The 16,875-nt window shown below is 41.5% G+C and overlaps 1 protein-coding gene across 1 annotated transcript in view; it reads right to left on the bottom strand.

The window, feature by feature from the left end:
- Window positions 1-2,824: 2,824 nt before the first annotated feature.
- The window catches only part of MARCHF10 (membrane associated ring-CH-type finger 10), a 69,833-nt gene continuing 55,782 nt past the window's right edge, over window positions 2,825-16,875 (bottom strand). The window contains exons 9-11 of the mRNA XM_032805482.2: window positions 15,013-15,126; window positions 7,768-7,801; window positions 2,825-3,452 (exon numbers count right to left, since the gene is read on the bottom strand). Of these exons, the coding sequence (XP_032661373.1) occupies window positions 3,427-3,452; window positions 7,768-7,801; window positions 15,013-15,126 (174 nt within the window). The 3' untranslated portion in view covers window positions 2,825-3,426. The remainder of the gene's footprint in view (window positions 3,453-7,767; window positions 7,802-15,012; window positions 15,127-16,875) is intronic.

Below are 16,875 nucleotides of genomic sequence, written 5' to 3'. Positions count from 1 at the left end.
GCTGTACCCAATCAGGCTCTTAAAAATTTCTAAGAAGCCCCTCAGTGTCACAACCTGCCTTGTAGGTGGGAAATTTCTTGTGCTGTGGACCAGTATTGGCGAAGGGTTGTTAGGAGTGGTTGGGTTCTGTTTGGTGGTTCTAATTCCAGGGCCTGCCGGTGGGCCTCCTTCTGGAGTTCTAGCTCCCTCCTGTGGCGCCCCTCTACGGCTGCTTGCTCTCTCTTTGTGTAGGTTTCCTCTTTTATCTCCAGCTATCTCCTGTGGCTGGCCCTTCTTTCTCTCAGCATCCACCTTTTTGTTTTAATTTCTAGTTCTTTGTAGTTTGTTTTCCAATGTCTCGCTTGTGGTCTAACGTTTCTGTTTGTGTCTCTGCCTCCAGTCTTGCTAGCTCTGTTTCAGGTCCTTGGTAGTCATGGTCTTGTTTTCTTGTGTTTGGGGTGCCCTCTGGTGTTTATGTCTGAACTGCTGGCTCTCTGTTGTCTCCTGGGTCTGCCAGCAACAGTTACCTTTGGTTTAACTTCTTTTCCTAGCTAACCTTTCATATGCAAATTAACTAGTAAAACACTTTATTTGCATGTGTTGTTCTGCTGGGTACTTCACTCACAGCTGGAATTCTATTGTTTAACAAAGACCCTTTTGTCACCTGTTATGGCTCCTTGCTTAAAATGCAAGCCAACTGAGCAAAACCTTAATGGTTCCTTGCTTAAAATTGCAAAGCCAAACTGAGCAGGAGAGAACAGAAAAAAAAAAATTCTCATTCTGGCTCCTTAAAAACCAAACCCTTTCTCTCTGCTAAAAAAGCCCCCTAGCAGAGAAAAAGAAAAATAATTCCTACTGGCTTCTGGATTCTTAATCTATCCAATACGCTGCCACTCATTCATAAGCATAATTCCTAATTCTGAAACCTTAGGAGTCCAAAATGGGTGCCTGCATGAAAACCTCCAAGCTAATTACCAAGCTTGTCTGATAGCACTGCCCTTAGCCGTCACCAAAATTCCAGTGTTTGCTCACTCTGGTCTCCCCAAACCTTCCCTGGGACCCTGAGATCAGATGCCCTTGAAGTCTTTCCACAAGGGAAAATACACCCCCCCCCTTGTCTCTCCTTTACTTCCTCCCCAGACTTCCCCTCCGTGGTTATCCGGAAGATACTGTACTTAAACTCCTTGAATTACAGAAAAAGAGAGGCGCAATTACCTTTCCCCCCCCCTTCTTTTTGCCCCTCCCAGTCTTTTCCCTGAGAGAGACCGTAATCACTGGACAGGGATTTTCTTTAGTCCCATAGGCCTCACTTAGAAAAAGAAAATCCAACAGGTTAAATGGAAAACCTTTATATAAAAGAAAGAAAAGACATAAAAATGGTCTCTGTATCAAGAATAACAATATACAGGGTCAATTCCTTAAGAGAAAAATATGAATAAACAGCCTTATTCAAAAAGATAAACAATTTAAAATCCCACAACTACACACATGTAAATACAAAAAAATAAAAGCCTATTGTTTTTCTACCTTTGTACTCACAACTTGGAAACTGAAGATTAGAAGCTTGAAGATAGAAAGATCCCTCTCATAGCCGAGAGACAGACAAAAGACACAGACCCAAACATTCCCTCCGTGAGCTTTTAAAAATCTTGTTTCCTGATTGGTCAGGTGTTTGGTTCTCTTTGTTAACCCTTTACAGATGAAAGAAACATTAACCCTTAGCTATCTGTGACACCAGGGGATGGGCATAAGCTTTCCCATCCTGGTAATGTGTCTTAGGGACTGCCATAAAATTCTTCACACCTCAATCCTCTCCTGCAGTAAAACCCACGAGATGGGTCTCTATTAGAGAAAATCTCAATGAGGATTCCTTCCTGGAGTTCTTCTCCTGTTGTTCTGTCTGGGGCTGGAGGTTGCCTCATGGAATGAGCTGTGGGGCCAACCCCCACACTGAGGTGATCCCCAGAAAGTAGGCCTCTGCTCCACCTCTGTCCCCTCTTAACTGCACCCTGCAGTTCCCAGCACTGTAATTCTAATGGAGCAGCCTCAGCCCCATCACCTGCAGCTCACAGGACCTGCCAGGGGTTATTGAGGCTTCATCAAAAAGATAATACAGCCCATATGTGTTCTGTTTTCTGGCTAAGGTCTGTGGGGCCAGAGTAGGGGGAAGACAGTGTAATTGTCTGCCCCTTCTCCTTGCATGGGCCCCAAACCAACAGAATAGCCTCCATGGGTCCCAAAGAAGTGGGGCGCTCCACGGGGCCACATGCACTATGTGGGCAGGAGAAGACCCCTCCAAGTAAATCAAAGAGAAATTAGTCATTTACAGATCTGATAATTGCCTGAAAGGAAAGCTACAGCAAATCTGTATTGATCAGTTCAAAGTTGTGTGAAATCCTGAGTGCTTCAGGCTGATTACACAGCATCTCACTCTGTGAAGCATTCAGTCTCCATCCCACTTCATGTTCCACTATTCAGGAAATGCTGCAAAATGCCATTTATTACCAACATAGCAATACACCAAATGGATAGATAAGTGTTCTAGTTGCTGTCTGTAGAGATAACTAATGGTTCAATGTCTTATTACATGTCTTTTCGTCTGGTTCAAGTCAGAATAGGGACTTTTGCCTTCCCTCATCCTTCTCCCCACAGGTGCTAGAACAATTTGTATAGTGGGAGTGCTAAGAGCCATATAACCAAACTGTAAACCCTGTATATAATGGAAACCACTCCAAGCCAGGGGGTGTGGCAGCACCCCTAGTTCCAGCACCTATTCTCTTCCCCACAAAAAGAAAAGAACTTTTGTGTATTTCTTGTTCTTTAAAAATTAGTGTACACTAATCTTAAAGGGTGAATAAAATTATTTTACTGAAAGTTTGTCCCACTCAAGCTGGAGATGATACACTAAGAGGTTTGTCATCACACACAGTAAATCAATAATATACAAGTACACTCTAGAAGATTCCAGTATAAGCTGTATATATGATGGTTGAACTTTACCGTACAAACCCAAGCTCTAATCAGGAGAAACCTCTGAATCACAGAATGAAATATGGGTCCAGAGTACACAATAAAGCAACCACATGCCTTTCTGTAGCTTCTGATTTTTAAAGGTTACAGAAGGCCAGTCAGTAACACACACTGCCTGCTAGTCATCTGTTTTCTGTTATAGTGAGCAGTTTTAGGATATAATCAATAGAAACAGCATTTTTTTTCACTACTAGCTGCTTTGTTCCATGTTATTTTAAAGTAATTATCAATTCGTTTTGCACTCCTAAAGACAATAATGGACCCCCCTGAAAAGGACTGTGTGACATGTACAAACTTGTTTTAGTTTGGTGTAAAGCAAGACCAAAAAAAAAAAAAAGGATATAAAAAACATGGAGAAGGGTATTCAGTATAAAAGCCTCTTTGCCAAATTCATTGGACAATCTGGTAAGCACTCTTCTATACATTGTTCCCCGACTCTGAATCTGTAAAGTGGAGAAAAAAAACAACTACTTAGAATTCCTCCCTTTGTAGAGAGGAATAATATTCAGTGAATTCAGCAACCTAAAAATTATTCTTTTAAACACATACAGCAAAACACAAGCAGGAATAACTAGGTAAACTCTCATTGCCACTTCTCAGCACTACCAGGAGCTCAGTTTTGCTATCAAACATGCCTAAGCAGCTCCCTCTGAAGTCAAATGGAAGTCATGCATGCTTATCTGCGGGCGGAGCTGGGCCCCCAAAGTGCAAAATGGGCACATTGCTTGAGACTCCCTTGGGACTTACACAGTGTGAATTACAGTGGGAAAACGTGGTCTTGTGGCAAGAGAAAAGGATGTGTTGTTCCCAAATGTTTCACAGGAAGTCTGTGGTGCCTTGGGGAGGTCATTTACCCTCTGTGCCTCAGTTTCCTTATCCAAACAATAGGGATGCTAATGCATATTTCACAAGAGTGCTGCAAAACCTCATTTGTTAATATTTGGAAAAAATTTTGAGATCATTGGGTTGACACTGTTAAAGAAGGGCAAAGTATTGTTTTTCTAAATGGCCTTATTTATTACTTCTCAGAAATACAACTGCAGCAAGGGTGGTTTCCTAACGATCAGGTGACTGGCAAACCCATCGATTCTGAGACATTAGTCCACTCTGTTATATTAGTAGTGCTTGGCTGAATATTCTGAGCCCACTATTTATGAATAGGGGGCATGCATGCAGTGGAACAGAAAAAAGGGCTGTATCATTGTGGGAAGGAGTGCTAAAAAACCAAATTCTGCTATTACATTGGTTTAATATCATTGGAGTTAGCCTAGTATAAATTTATACTTTGGTCACTGTTAATAATTTTTGTAAAAACTATGGCATATTCCAAAAATAAATATAGAAACCATTCCTGTCTACTGGTATTTTGAATGGTTCATTTGAAGTTCAGGCTTCAGCAGAGAGAGGCTCCATAGCCGAGCTGCTTATGAAGCAGTAACCACTCACTCCAACACAGGTAACACCTGCTGAGCAGGTTATGTATGTATAGACAAGCATAATTGTTTTCCTTTCCTGGAGCTTAAGCCAGATCAATAGTAATGTAGTGTGCGCTCTTTGGGCTGCACCAGCAAATGACAACATTAAAGCCTCTCCATGGGTTGTCATTCTGCAAGAAAACAAACCTACTGCAAGATGCCTGCTAAAATGTTCAATAGTGTTACAACTGGCACTTGCTTCTTTAAAACTCAGGTTCAGGTATCCAGAAGACGAATGTATTTGTTCAGAATACACAAGCTACTGACCCATACTACAACAAGGGTTTAAAATTGACCTTTTAGATGTCTACATGGTGCTAATGGGGGACAGCAAGTGACCACCTAGATTAGGTTCACTTGTTGGGCATAGTGGGGAGAGTGGTCCATTAGAAAGCTGCTAAATAATAAATGAGAATTGATGTCTATTTGCAATGACTTAGTCAACTGGAGACACAATGTAGTCTCATGGTCAAAGCAAAGGATTGTGAAATATGGAATCATTTTAAAAACAGGAGAATACCTATAAGACTACATGGAAAAATATAAGGTTAAGCTTCTCTGTGCTCTGACATGCCCCACTATTAACTGTGACTCTACAAGGGAAGGAGGAGCTCAGCATGGAAAGGGTTTAAGATTAATCACAGGCTGCTTTATCCCAGACAAAACGTAAATGGGGATCTCTCAGGTGGAGCTGGCAGGGGAAGCTGAGGTATTTGTTCATATTATACTGTCACAGTTTGACAGTTAGGAAAATATGCTCCTCTGGGTTGACGCTACGTAAGCAATGAGCTGCTGGACTAGCAGCATAGGTGAGATGAGGAAAAATGTGGAAGTCTAGTGGCAAGACAGAAAGGACTGGAAAACATTGAGCATTGAGCCATCCATCTTCAAGATTCATGGTATGGTGCCAATTAATTAAAAGATGACTGTAAGCTTGTACTGTAGCTATTTGATATTCCAAGTACTTATAGATGGACCAGCCTAAATAAGTAGTTGGTATTTCACTATAGTTTAGACTATTACATTCTAAGTACTGGTTCAGTTAATGACGTTTAGGGGCAACAGGTGCATATGCAAAATGCAGGTTTTGCTTAGAACCAGGAATTTCTGACTGCTGAAGCCAATGCCCCAAGAAGAAAATAGGCTCTAGGTATATTCACTGCAGGGCATGCATGGGGGAAATTGGGTGTAATTAACCTAACTAGAAACTAGGTGTCACTATAGTATGACACGATAAAACTGAAACAGTGCTGCTTTGGCAAAAACCCCAAGAGACTGAATCAAGTCTGCTAGCGTCTGACGCCTACTAAAAGAGAGTGGCTGTGAGCACACGTGCCATACGCTATAGGTACAAGACCTGGAGTCTGCCTATGGGTAGAATAACAAGCTTGGGCAGTTGATGTTCTTCCCAGATGTTACTAGTTTTACATCCTCATTTATATCATATTTTTCTCTGTAGCTGATGTGTCTGAAATGGATTCAGAGTAATGACCCTTATGCACTAACAGTACAGTTATGTTTGGGGAGAAGAGAGGATGTTTTCATATATCACAATTATAACTTTGATAAACCGGCACTGCAAGCCCATGGATAAATTTGCTGGTTGTTCTAACATTAGTAAAACACGCATTTAAAATATTTATCCTTGTTTGTTACCTTCTGGTTTGTCTTTAGTGATACCACTGTAAACAAGGCATCAAAACAGGTGAAAGTAGAAATGGCTTTAGCCACAAGATGGCAATGGCATATCTTAGGGGAATGTTAACATTATAAGGATTAACAAATCATTTGCCATTAAGTTTTTTCTCCACTTTATTTCTGTTTCACTCTACTTCTGAGATGGAGACAAAAGTCCTCCCTATTGACAGAGGCATAAGGTTCCCTATACTGTAGTGTAACTTGGCAAGAATTTGCCCTCAGAACTGATGGGTTAATCTCTTCCTGTATGAGAAAGTAACCATTAGCCAGACAACTGCTCTAAATCTAAAGCTTGCTTTGTTTAAATGCTCTTTGTAACTCACAGCTGTAGGACAGAAAAGTCTTTGTGATATATGATATCATATAACATGGAGGTCAACCCCAAGGATGAAGCTAGAAACTTTACAGGAAGGAGGTTTTAAAAACAAACTGCAAAGCACAATTGAAAACTGAGGGCTTGTCTACATGGTAGGGTAATGCACTCTACAGAGTGTGATTTCTGAAGCACAGTGATGCATTGCGTTGTAACTGGTCCATGTAGACTGGTGTAGTCAATTATTTTTTCTCAAAATCCAAATTTCTTGGTCAAGGTATAGTCAAGGTCCAGACTTCAGAGAAACATTTTTCACACATAACAATCAGGATGATAAGTAAATAAAAGATTTTTGTGGTCTGTTCTAAAGCATCTGGCAGACCGAATTTAGCCCATAGTCCGCCTAGTCACTACCTGTGATCTAGACCCTTCTAGTGGAATGCTGTTTGAAACAGAACTTTGTTAAAGAGCACTAGGGAACCTGTAGTGTGTGCTAAAGCTCACTATCTAAAAGACAATGGCATTGACATAGTCTTAGATTTTTAATCTGAAACGCTAAAAAGAACATAATAAATTTTCTCAGCAGACCAGACTATGGAGCCCCTACTCATGCTGGTGAGCATTTACGCAAGTGACTTCAATGGGACTATCTGCATGAATAAATGCTCACTAGATTAAGTAAGAGCTCCACATTCTAGCCCAGAGAGTTTAAGATTCTTCTGTAAGTGTAACCAAACTATTTTCTTATAGTTTGTGATTAGTCCTGTAAAAATAATCTCACTATTTGCCTTGTTTTATGTACGGCAAAGGGTTTCCTTCTGAGCCTGCCTGGACAACTAAAATTTCCTGATCAATCCAAAGGAGAAAAGCCAAATGTCAGGACTCAAAAACAATGGATAAAACAAAAAAACCTTATTAAATGGATGAACTCTTCAACGAATGAGTAACCAATCTTCCTTCTCGGTGTTCTAAAAATAGCTCATAAATGCCGGTACAAGCAGCATAAAATCTTATTGCAGATCTCTCTCTCTCCTCTCTAGTCTCACACACACCACACCCCAATTAAAAATTCATATTCATTATACATTATTGTGATACAAATCTTCCTGACGATTTTGTGCAACTTGAAATTCCAGAAATCTTTTTTCTGATTTGTTAACTTCTACTCTGAATGGGTCTTAATACTTCCTGCCACTCATCTGGGGTTAGCATGTTAATGAGAACTAATAAGCAAGAATCTCTGAGAAGTGATTCTGAACTCCAAAAACCTACTTTCACTTTCCTCTGCTCTAGGCTGTCTTGAGAGCTATGAGAAAGGAGACAGGATTAATAAAAATTTCTCCACATTAACACTGATCAGACATACAATTAATATACTGAGAGACTCGCTATGGAAATGTCTTGAAAACATTTAAGAGGCATGGAAATTGTTTAAAAGCATGATAAGTGAGGCAATCACAGCACTTAACACTTAAGATACAAAAAATGAAGGATTATTCTTATGTTACAATGACTTATTATAGAATCATAGAAGATTTAGGCGGTTGGAAGACCTCAGAGGCCATCTAGTCCACCCCTGGTCCCTGGACTGTTATAAACAGTCAAAACCTCTACCTGGTTTGTTATTAGACATAGCATACTTTGGTTATGTGACAAAGACTTGTTTCTTGAAGCAGTTCATCCCAGGATCAGCATTTGAGTTTGTCAGTATTGATAATATTAATAAGATGTAAGGTTGCAACTTAGTGTTGGGACTTTGTCTTGCAAATAGTTATTTTTCTCACTATTTTTCTATACTAGCATAGAAAAGGTTCAGAGAAGGCAAACTAAATGATTAGGGGTTGGGAGAGGTCCCATATGAGGAGAGATTAAAGAGACTAGGACTCCTGAGCTTGAAAAGGAGAGACTAAGGGGGGACATGATAGAGGTATATAAAATTAGATTTGTGGAGAAGAGATAAGAAAAGTTTTACTTTCCCATAATCAAACTAGGGTCACAAATGAAATGAATAGGCAGCAGGTTTAAAACAAATAAAGGAAGTTCTTCACGCAGCGCACAGTCAACTTGTGGAACTTCTTACCTGAGGAGGTTGTGAAGGCTAGGACTATAACAGCGTTTAACTGGATAAATCATGGAGGTTAAGTCCATGAATGGGCTATTAGCCACGATGGGTAAGGAAATGGTGTCCCTAGACTCTGTTTGTTTATCAGAGGGTGGAGATGGATGGCAGGAGAGAGATACTTGATCATTACCTGTTAGGTTCACTCCCTCTGGGGCACCTGGCATTGGCCACTGTCGGTAGACAGGATACTGGGCTAGATGGACCTTTGGTCTAACCCAGTACAGCCATTCTTATGTTCTTATGTTTCCTCCATGTAGGAAACTTTGGATTTGGAGCTTCTGGACTTACTTAGCTTTATATTAACTTCACAGTGATTTTACATCAGCATTTCTTATGTTGTAAGACGCATTCAGGACAGAACCAAACCAAGCAGTGATACATCATGTTACTACATTGGATTACAAGTCTGTAACCCTACAAGTCGGTTTAATAACTTTCACCTCCAGGACTAATCAGAAGAGAAAAGATTTTAAAAGAGGTAAAGAGGCAAAGCCTTAGCCTGTTACTGTAGCAGCCTGCATGGTTATTTCAGCAGGGAAGCTTTTGTTATTTCATGGCAAGATGTCACCTAAAGCAGAAGAGCACAGGGGAACCGTCCGACCTGTACCACATCGTGGTGGAAGGGCCGTAACATCTGAAGTAGGGGATTGCTCACTGGAGCTATGCCATCAGGGATGAAGGCTTGTCCGAAATATCGCCTTGGGCATTATGTGAGGTGGACAGATCCAACGTGAATCCTGAAAATAATGGATAACTCAGGTGGCGAAGATGCAGGGCAGCAGCTGCACCTAGTTACCTGAGGTGAAGGAGATCGCTGAGAAAGACTCAATGGCTGTTGTCACACAGTGTGAAGCCAGTACTGGTAGACCAGGAAAAGGGTCACGTTACTACGCCTCTGTCTCATCCCAGTGGGACGAGGTATTTCCCCAGATAATCATTTGCTCTTTTTTTGTTTTTTTTACCATGAATAACCTAGTACTCAGCACCAGGGTTAAAGCCCCTGCCTTACTTTCAGCTGTAGATGCCTTGTCGGTGCTGTCTCCCATCGATGCAAATATGACAGGTTCGTGCCAAAGCCCCCCTGGGGACACGTGTCCTCTGATGTCGGCAGGCACGTCTGCAGTACATTGTGACAATGCATCCAATTCTATCTAGGATCGCCGACAGTCCACCAAAATTGCAACTTGGAATGTTGCAACTCTTCACAGGCATGGTCATCAGGTTGCTGTCTCACACGAAATGGACCGTCCTGGTATATCAATCGCAGGACTAACAGAAGCAAGGGTGATGGATCACGGATGTCACGAGGGGGAAGATTCTTTACTTCTGTATTTTAGCAGCCCCAACTATCTATATGAGGTAGCACTACTGCGAGGTGACGCCGAGTCCTTCCTGACAACCTGGATACCTGTGTCTCCTCATTTACTTACTGCATGTCTTAAACAGCAGCACTGTTACCTCACTGTCACAGTAGTCTATGCGCCAACAGAGGAATCTGTTGACTCTGTTAAAGATCATTTCTATGATAGATTGGAACATCTAGTATGCACCTTTCCTCCAAATAACCTAAATGCAGTTACTGGCTCCCTGCAAACTGGCTTTGAACAGGTGATTGGTCATTATGGTCCAGGCACACCCAATGATAACTCTCGCCACTTTGCTTACATTCTGTGCCTCCCAGAATCTTTCCATTCTTGGGTAATGGTTCAAGCAGTGACTCATACACCAGATGTTATGCATCTCTCATGGTGGCATCACTCAGAAGGAGTTGGACCACATCATTACACACAACAGGTGTCTCTTTACCTCCTGTAGAGTATATCATGTTGCGGAATGCGTGGTGAACACAGATCACCATCTAGTGGTCACCTGTATGGTGTTGATGCTCCAATGAGCAGGTAAACCCTCTGAGACGATGAAGTTTTACATTGACGCACTCCATGTGCCAGGTTTAGCCAACAGGTTTTGTACTGACATTAGCTAGAGCAGAGAATCTGTTGTTGATCTGCCAGATGATGTGGAGGTTGCCTGGTCTCTGTTCACTTCCACCCTCCACCAATCTGCTGAGCAGACGATTGGCTATAGGCACCCAGCACATCGACCATGGCTATCAGAGGAGGCCTTCCAGATAATTAAATTAAAGGCTGCAGCCCGCCAACGTGGCGATAAGCACACTAGTAATCAACTGAAGCAAAAATTTAACACCCTGGCACTCCGTGATCATGAGGCATATTATAACCCATTGGCGGCTGATGTTGAATTTGGCTTAGCCAGGGGTGACTTGAAGCCAGCATTTCATGACATTCGCAACTTCAATGGTCAAGAGGTAGTCACTACAAATGGCATCCTGAACGACAGCCAAGGCCATCCATGTAAATCAGATGATGACATTCTCTCATGCTGGGTGAAACATTATCACCATGTTCTGAACCATCCTCCAGCTGCCGCTTGTTCAAAGCTGGATGATCTGGCAGTCACTGCAGTTCCGGATCCAGACATTTGTACTGATGAACCAACATTGGATGAAGTGAAGTGTGCCATCACTAAACTGAAAAATGGACGTGCTGATGGCATTCCCTCAGAGCTGCTAAAATGTGCTATTTATCCTGCAGCAGAATCACTACTGGACATCTTTCATCTGGTGTGGAGAACTGTAACCCTCCCAACCACCTGGAAGGACAGTATTGTGATCTCACTCTATAAGGGCAAGGGACCATGCAGTGAACGTAACAGCTACCGGCCTATAGGCAGTGCATGAACCACTGGGGAGCAGAGGCTATCCCCCGGCCCCACCCCTTCCATCTGAGGCCATTAGAAGCACAAAAAAAAATTCTCCTCTCTTTCTCTCTGCCAGAGATAAATATTCTTCTCTGGCTATGCCCCACCCAAATATCTGTAATAAGTAGCTCTGTGGACAGGAAGGTTAAACAACAAGGGCACCCCAATAGCAGGAGCGTGCAGTTAGCAAGTGCTTAAAACAGCGGCATAGAGTATTTCTCAATTGTCTCTCATTTATAGTCTCAAACTTACCTCCTGGCTACCCTTGTTGGTTGTTCTCTCTTTTATTGCTGTCATATATTTATATAAGAAGTGCTGAATCATGTCTCAGAAGGCACATATTTTTGAAGTGAAACTAGATGACTCACTGTACCACAATATACTCATTATTAGCCAGTGACTAATATCAAAGAGCTTCACCGAACAAAAGCCCTGGATCTAAATCTTAGTTTGGTTTTCTGTTTGAAGTGTTTGTTAAAGGTTCTTCGAGTTTGCCTGTTGCTGATATACTGTTTTATAACCATCTTTGATGACAAGACTATCTGTAACGTCTCACTACAGCAATGGTGTATTGTTTTACAGTGAAAATGCCGTGAAGTGTAATCTAAAATACTGAATCACAAGGTTACAGAAAATATTATTTACGTTAAAGAAACAAAATAATTTTTAAGCTTTCCATAGTAGATTTTTTGTCCCTCATTTTGTAGTATGTGTCCCATGTCAGACAAGTTTGCCCAGTGTGAAGAACAGGGATCTTACTGAAACTTGGGTTCTATTCCTCTCTCTCTCGTTAGCTCGCTATGTAGGTGATCTTGCACCTGTCAAGCTTTCAAATGTGGCCTATGTTTTGGGTGCCTCTGTTTTTCAGTGGTCAACATGAGACACCCTCTGCCTGACTTTCAGATGTGCTGAATTACTGTTGACTTCAGCTGTGTCTGTGGGTGTTCAACATCTCTGAAAATCAAAATAAGGTGTTTCAAAATGAGCTACCAAAAATAGGTACCCAAAATCAAAGGCCACCTTTGAAAATGTTGGGCCTCTCTGTGCCCCAATTCATAAGCTTTTTAAAATTTAAAAAATGCATTATATTTAAAAATAGGTAGGGCTTGACTTGTTTATTACTGCTAAAATTGTGATTTTTGTATTTTTTTGCCATAACAAAGTTGTGAGTTTTCCAATTTTTTCTATGACAAATACTCAGCCTTAATTAATTGTAAGACATGGGTCTTGGAAACTTTAGAGGTATAAAGAGGCTGAAAAACTACTAATTGTAAAGACAAACACATCAGGACAATAACGATGTAATGAGGCCTGTAGTACTAAAAACAAAGTCTGGATTATTTTTTAGTCAGTTTTTCAAAACATAGTGAGTATCAAGAGAATCCAATATCTCATAGGTCATGTTCTAATTAAAATCCTTTCCAACTTCCAGACAGTCAGGATTGAAAGCCTCAGTTCCCATCAGTATCAAGGAGAGACCACAGATTAGCTACAAGCACCCAAAGCCACTGGATCAATATATGTGACCTTTTCAGACCAGCTCAGCTATATTTATAACACTCCAATGAAGCAGTGTTCTGTGAATTTAAAAATAAAAAAGAACTCCACAAGGTATAGAGCAGTTGCAGCTCCAGATGGACTTTTCCTGCCAATTGAATTAAAAGCCTCTGTGGTAGCTTTGCAACTCATAAGAAGTGCTCTAAGAGAACAGAAATATGTCTTGCTCTGAAATATGTTCATGATGCCAACAAGCTGCATCATGTCAATTTTTTATTGTGAAATATGATACCAGGTGCCACCATCAGATGCATTCTGAACCATCCTGAAGTCTTGTGTATATGCTTGAAACACAGATTAGTCCTGATTCTCAGTCACATTAAAGATCCCCATATACTACGATGGCACCAAAAAGCACCCTTAAATTGGGTGGAAAGAGCCCCCAGAGTATACCAGTTGCACTGGGGGCACCATTGGATGGTGTAGCACTGATATGAGGGCCTTAAAATGACCCTGTTCCTAGCCCTTGGATCAGGGATTGTATCGCAGGCATGGTTAGCATGCACTGCACTATCGGTGGGATTTTCAAATGTACCTACGTGACTCTGAACACAAGTCCCATTGAAAGTTGTTGAGACTTGTTCTCCTAAATCACATAAACACTTTCGAAAATCCTGACCTTCAGCTGTTTTATTCTCAGGGCCCACATGTGGCCATGTGAAGCAGAGTGAAAACTAGAGTAGACCTGAGCCACCTTAACCGTGCCTCAGCTGCAGGCATGTGGTAACTGAGAATTAGGCCAGTTGCGTCCACGTTCAAAAGTGCTTTTAATGGTGCACAATTGTTGCCAGTACTTGTGCAATTGCGTTTGCTCAAAGTATGGCTTGCCACTGTTGCAACCTGCATCAAGTCACTTGATCATCGCTGTGGTAGCGCTGGTAGAAATCACTGGTGTGGCAGCTGCATCACTGTATTTGGCATCTCTCAGCATGCTTTTATAAGGCTCCTACAACTCTTCTTGCACGTAGCCTGTGCAGTATCTCCAGTGCTTCTAACTGTAATTTTATGCATAAAAGTTTTCTGTTCACAGGGTGCAACACAACAGACTCAAGATTTATTTCATTTAAAAAAAAGTAAAGAAGCTTTTAATGTAATACTGCTGTTATTCAGCTTTAGATAGCTGCTATCTTACAAGCTGAATCATGTTATTTATACAGGCCACAATTAAAAAAAACTTGATATAGCAGCTAGGGCCAGCTCCAGTGTTTTTGCCACCCCAAGCGACCCGCGGCACTTTGGTGTCAGCTCTACCCGGCGGCAGCAATTTGGCAGTGGGTCCGTCCCTCCCAGAGGGACTGAGAGACCCACCGCCGAAGAGCCGGACGTGCTGCCTCTTCCCATGGGCTGCCCCAAGCACCTGCTTGCTGTGCTGGTGCCTGGAGTCGGCCCTCATAGCAGCTCTCTAACTGTGGAGATCTGATTCCATAAACCCCATTTCAGGGATCTGGGTTGGGAAGTCTGGGAATGCACTGAAACAGCTAGAGGGAATTCTGTGTGAGATCACTGTAAATATGTTAACCAGATTAGCCAAACTGCAGGTACAATGCACTGATACAAATTACAGGGGCATAACTCTGCTCTGTAGACAAGGTTTTCGGGATTCTCATTCTTTAGTGGTTCAGGCTGCATTTCCACATGCACATAGTTAATCCCAGAATTTTTTTTTTAAACTTTTCTTCTACTGTGGCTGGTAAGCAAGGGAAACACATAAGAACACCCCTGCCCATTGCACAGCTGTATCTTGTGGAGCTGCCAGACAGGGTATGGAGCATGTGTAAATAATTGGCAATCAGCGGGGGAAATACCCATGCTGCACTGGGATAGTGTTAGGCAGGATGTTGCTTGTACCTCTGAGGAAGGCTTAGGTTACTTAATAAAACTTCATGTGGCTGATTTTGAAAAAGAAAGACTGCCATGGATTCTAAGTGGATTGCAGAGCTTCTGTGGGCTTGACAACTAGGGAGGTGTCATTAGCTGGATAAGGAGCCATGTAAGTAACAAATGAGTATATGATATTAGTGGTGTGTGATCTGAAGCACTATCATTTTCACTCCTCTTACCCTGTCTCTACTCGCTTGATTGTAGTTTAGTCGCATGAGTTCTGCAAACCTCTGTTCATAAAGGTGAAGGAGTAGCACAAGGTAGAGACCTGAATTCATTAGCTCACTTTGTGCCTGTGTGCAGAAAAGAGAGCCAATTTATTTACTGTTATTGTAATGCTGGTTTCTAAAGACTTTAAGGACTAGAATCAGTACTCAGTTACTTCAGCCCGAGGCTACATTACCTACCAAACTCATTTATTAACTCTGAACTATCTTTGTGGCCTGTATTTAATTTCTTAGTGACTATCACATACAATAGCCTAGCATAAGGTCTCTGCACTGACATATGAGTGACCTGGCTTAGACTGGATCAGGAAGCTATCAGACTCCAGGGCCAGCAGGGACTGCCAGCATTCCTAAAACACAACATACTAAGGACATAGTGTGGATGAGAGATTCAACACTGACTTTTGGCGGGCAATTAAAGGAGCAAAAGAGAGGCTAAAGAGAGTCTTGTCTAAGGCTCACCTTTGGATTGGTAAGTTCGTGAGGGGCTTGAGGGGTGCAGGGGCTAAGGTTAGAAGGGACCATTATGCTCATCTAGTCTGATCTCTGGCATAAAACAGACGATAGAATTTAATCTAGAATGTAACCTGGGATCTTATAGGCAAGAAATGTAAGGAGGAGAAAATCAGTTGGGATCCATACAGCACAAAACAGGAGGAAAACAAATATAGATTAACTCCTTGGCACAAATAATGGGGCAAATCTCAGCTAATAATTAACAAAAAGATGAAGCTATGCCATCTTAAACTGCTGTATATTTTGGCACATATCAAATACAATACAGATCATCAAATCTAACATGCAAATGAGGAGTGGGCCTTTGCATAATTAGATGGAAGCTCTCCAGGGAAAACCATGAGTGTGGAGAGTTAGCATGTGGCACCTTTTCCCTTTCAATGCTATATCATGGAGTAGAGTATGCTATGCTGCTGGATGTTTCAGCTTTCTGATATGATGGAAATTTGCGATCCTGACCATTTGTGGGCATTAAAGATCTCACAGCACTTGTAGCAATCATAGGGGTGCTGAAAACCCAGTGTCTTGGCCACACTCTGGGTAGGTAATTAATTCTGTCTTCCCAAGTTCCCCCCCCGTAGCTGAATGTTATTAACTGTGAATCTAATCAACCGGCAGAACAAAATGTAAGAATTATTTTGCCTGGCTTTTGACTATTTTTTGGTTTACATTTTATTCTCTGTAATTAGTGCATCAAGCTGCCACTGGTGAATAGAATCACTGAAATTAACAATAATAACAACTTCCCCTCCAAATACACTGTATCATGTTGCTAGCTTGGAATGGCAGCCATCTTTCCAGCCCAGAAATAGTTACATTTCACTGTTGAAGCAGAGATTAAAAAAAAAAAAGGTAATTTTTTTAATGGTGCACACTGAATACTAAATGAACCCTTGAAGTTACTAATAATAGTGCTGGTTCTAAGCAGCATGTTCTTGATTAAGAACAGTGGCTTAAAAACTAAGCATTCAGGAACAGTAGTCCCTGAGAGGCATAGTCTAAGCATAGGCCCAGGAGACAGGTACTCTTCAATTCTAACTGCTTCTCTGAACTTGAGCAAGTCACTTGGTCAAACTTTTTCAACAGCATCCTCTGTCAGTGCTACCAGTGTAATAAACCTAAGAGATGGTCATTAATCTGGAAACTACAGCCTTCCTGAAACTACAGCATTCATCTGCATGGCTTAGCACTTACAAAAATCTCCTCAAATCGTTTTTTGGAAGCTGTATCTTGATTGGTTCTTATGGTGTTTTTGCTTGTTTGTGGGGTTTTTGTTCCATTCAGACAGGGAATTATATT

This window comes from Chelonoidis abingdonii, chromosome 21 (genome assembly GCF_003597395.2).
Source record: "Chelonoidis abingdonii isolate Lonesome George chromosome 21, CheloAbing_2.0, whole genome shotgun sequence".
In the NCBI taxonomy this organism is placed as follows: domain Eukaryota; kingdom Metazoa; phylum Chordata; order Testudines; family Testudinidae; genus Chelonoidis; species Chelonoidis abingdonii.
Note: the sequence above shows the minus strand (reverse complement) of the source record. Positions and strands in the feature narration are given on the sequence as shown.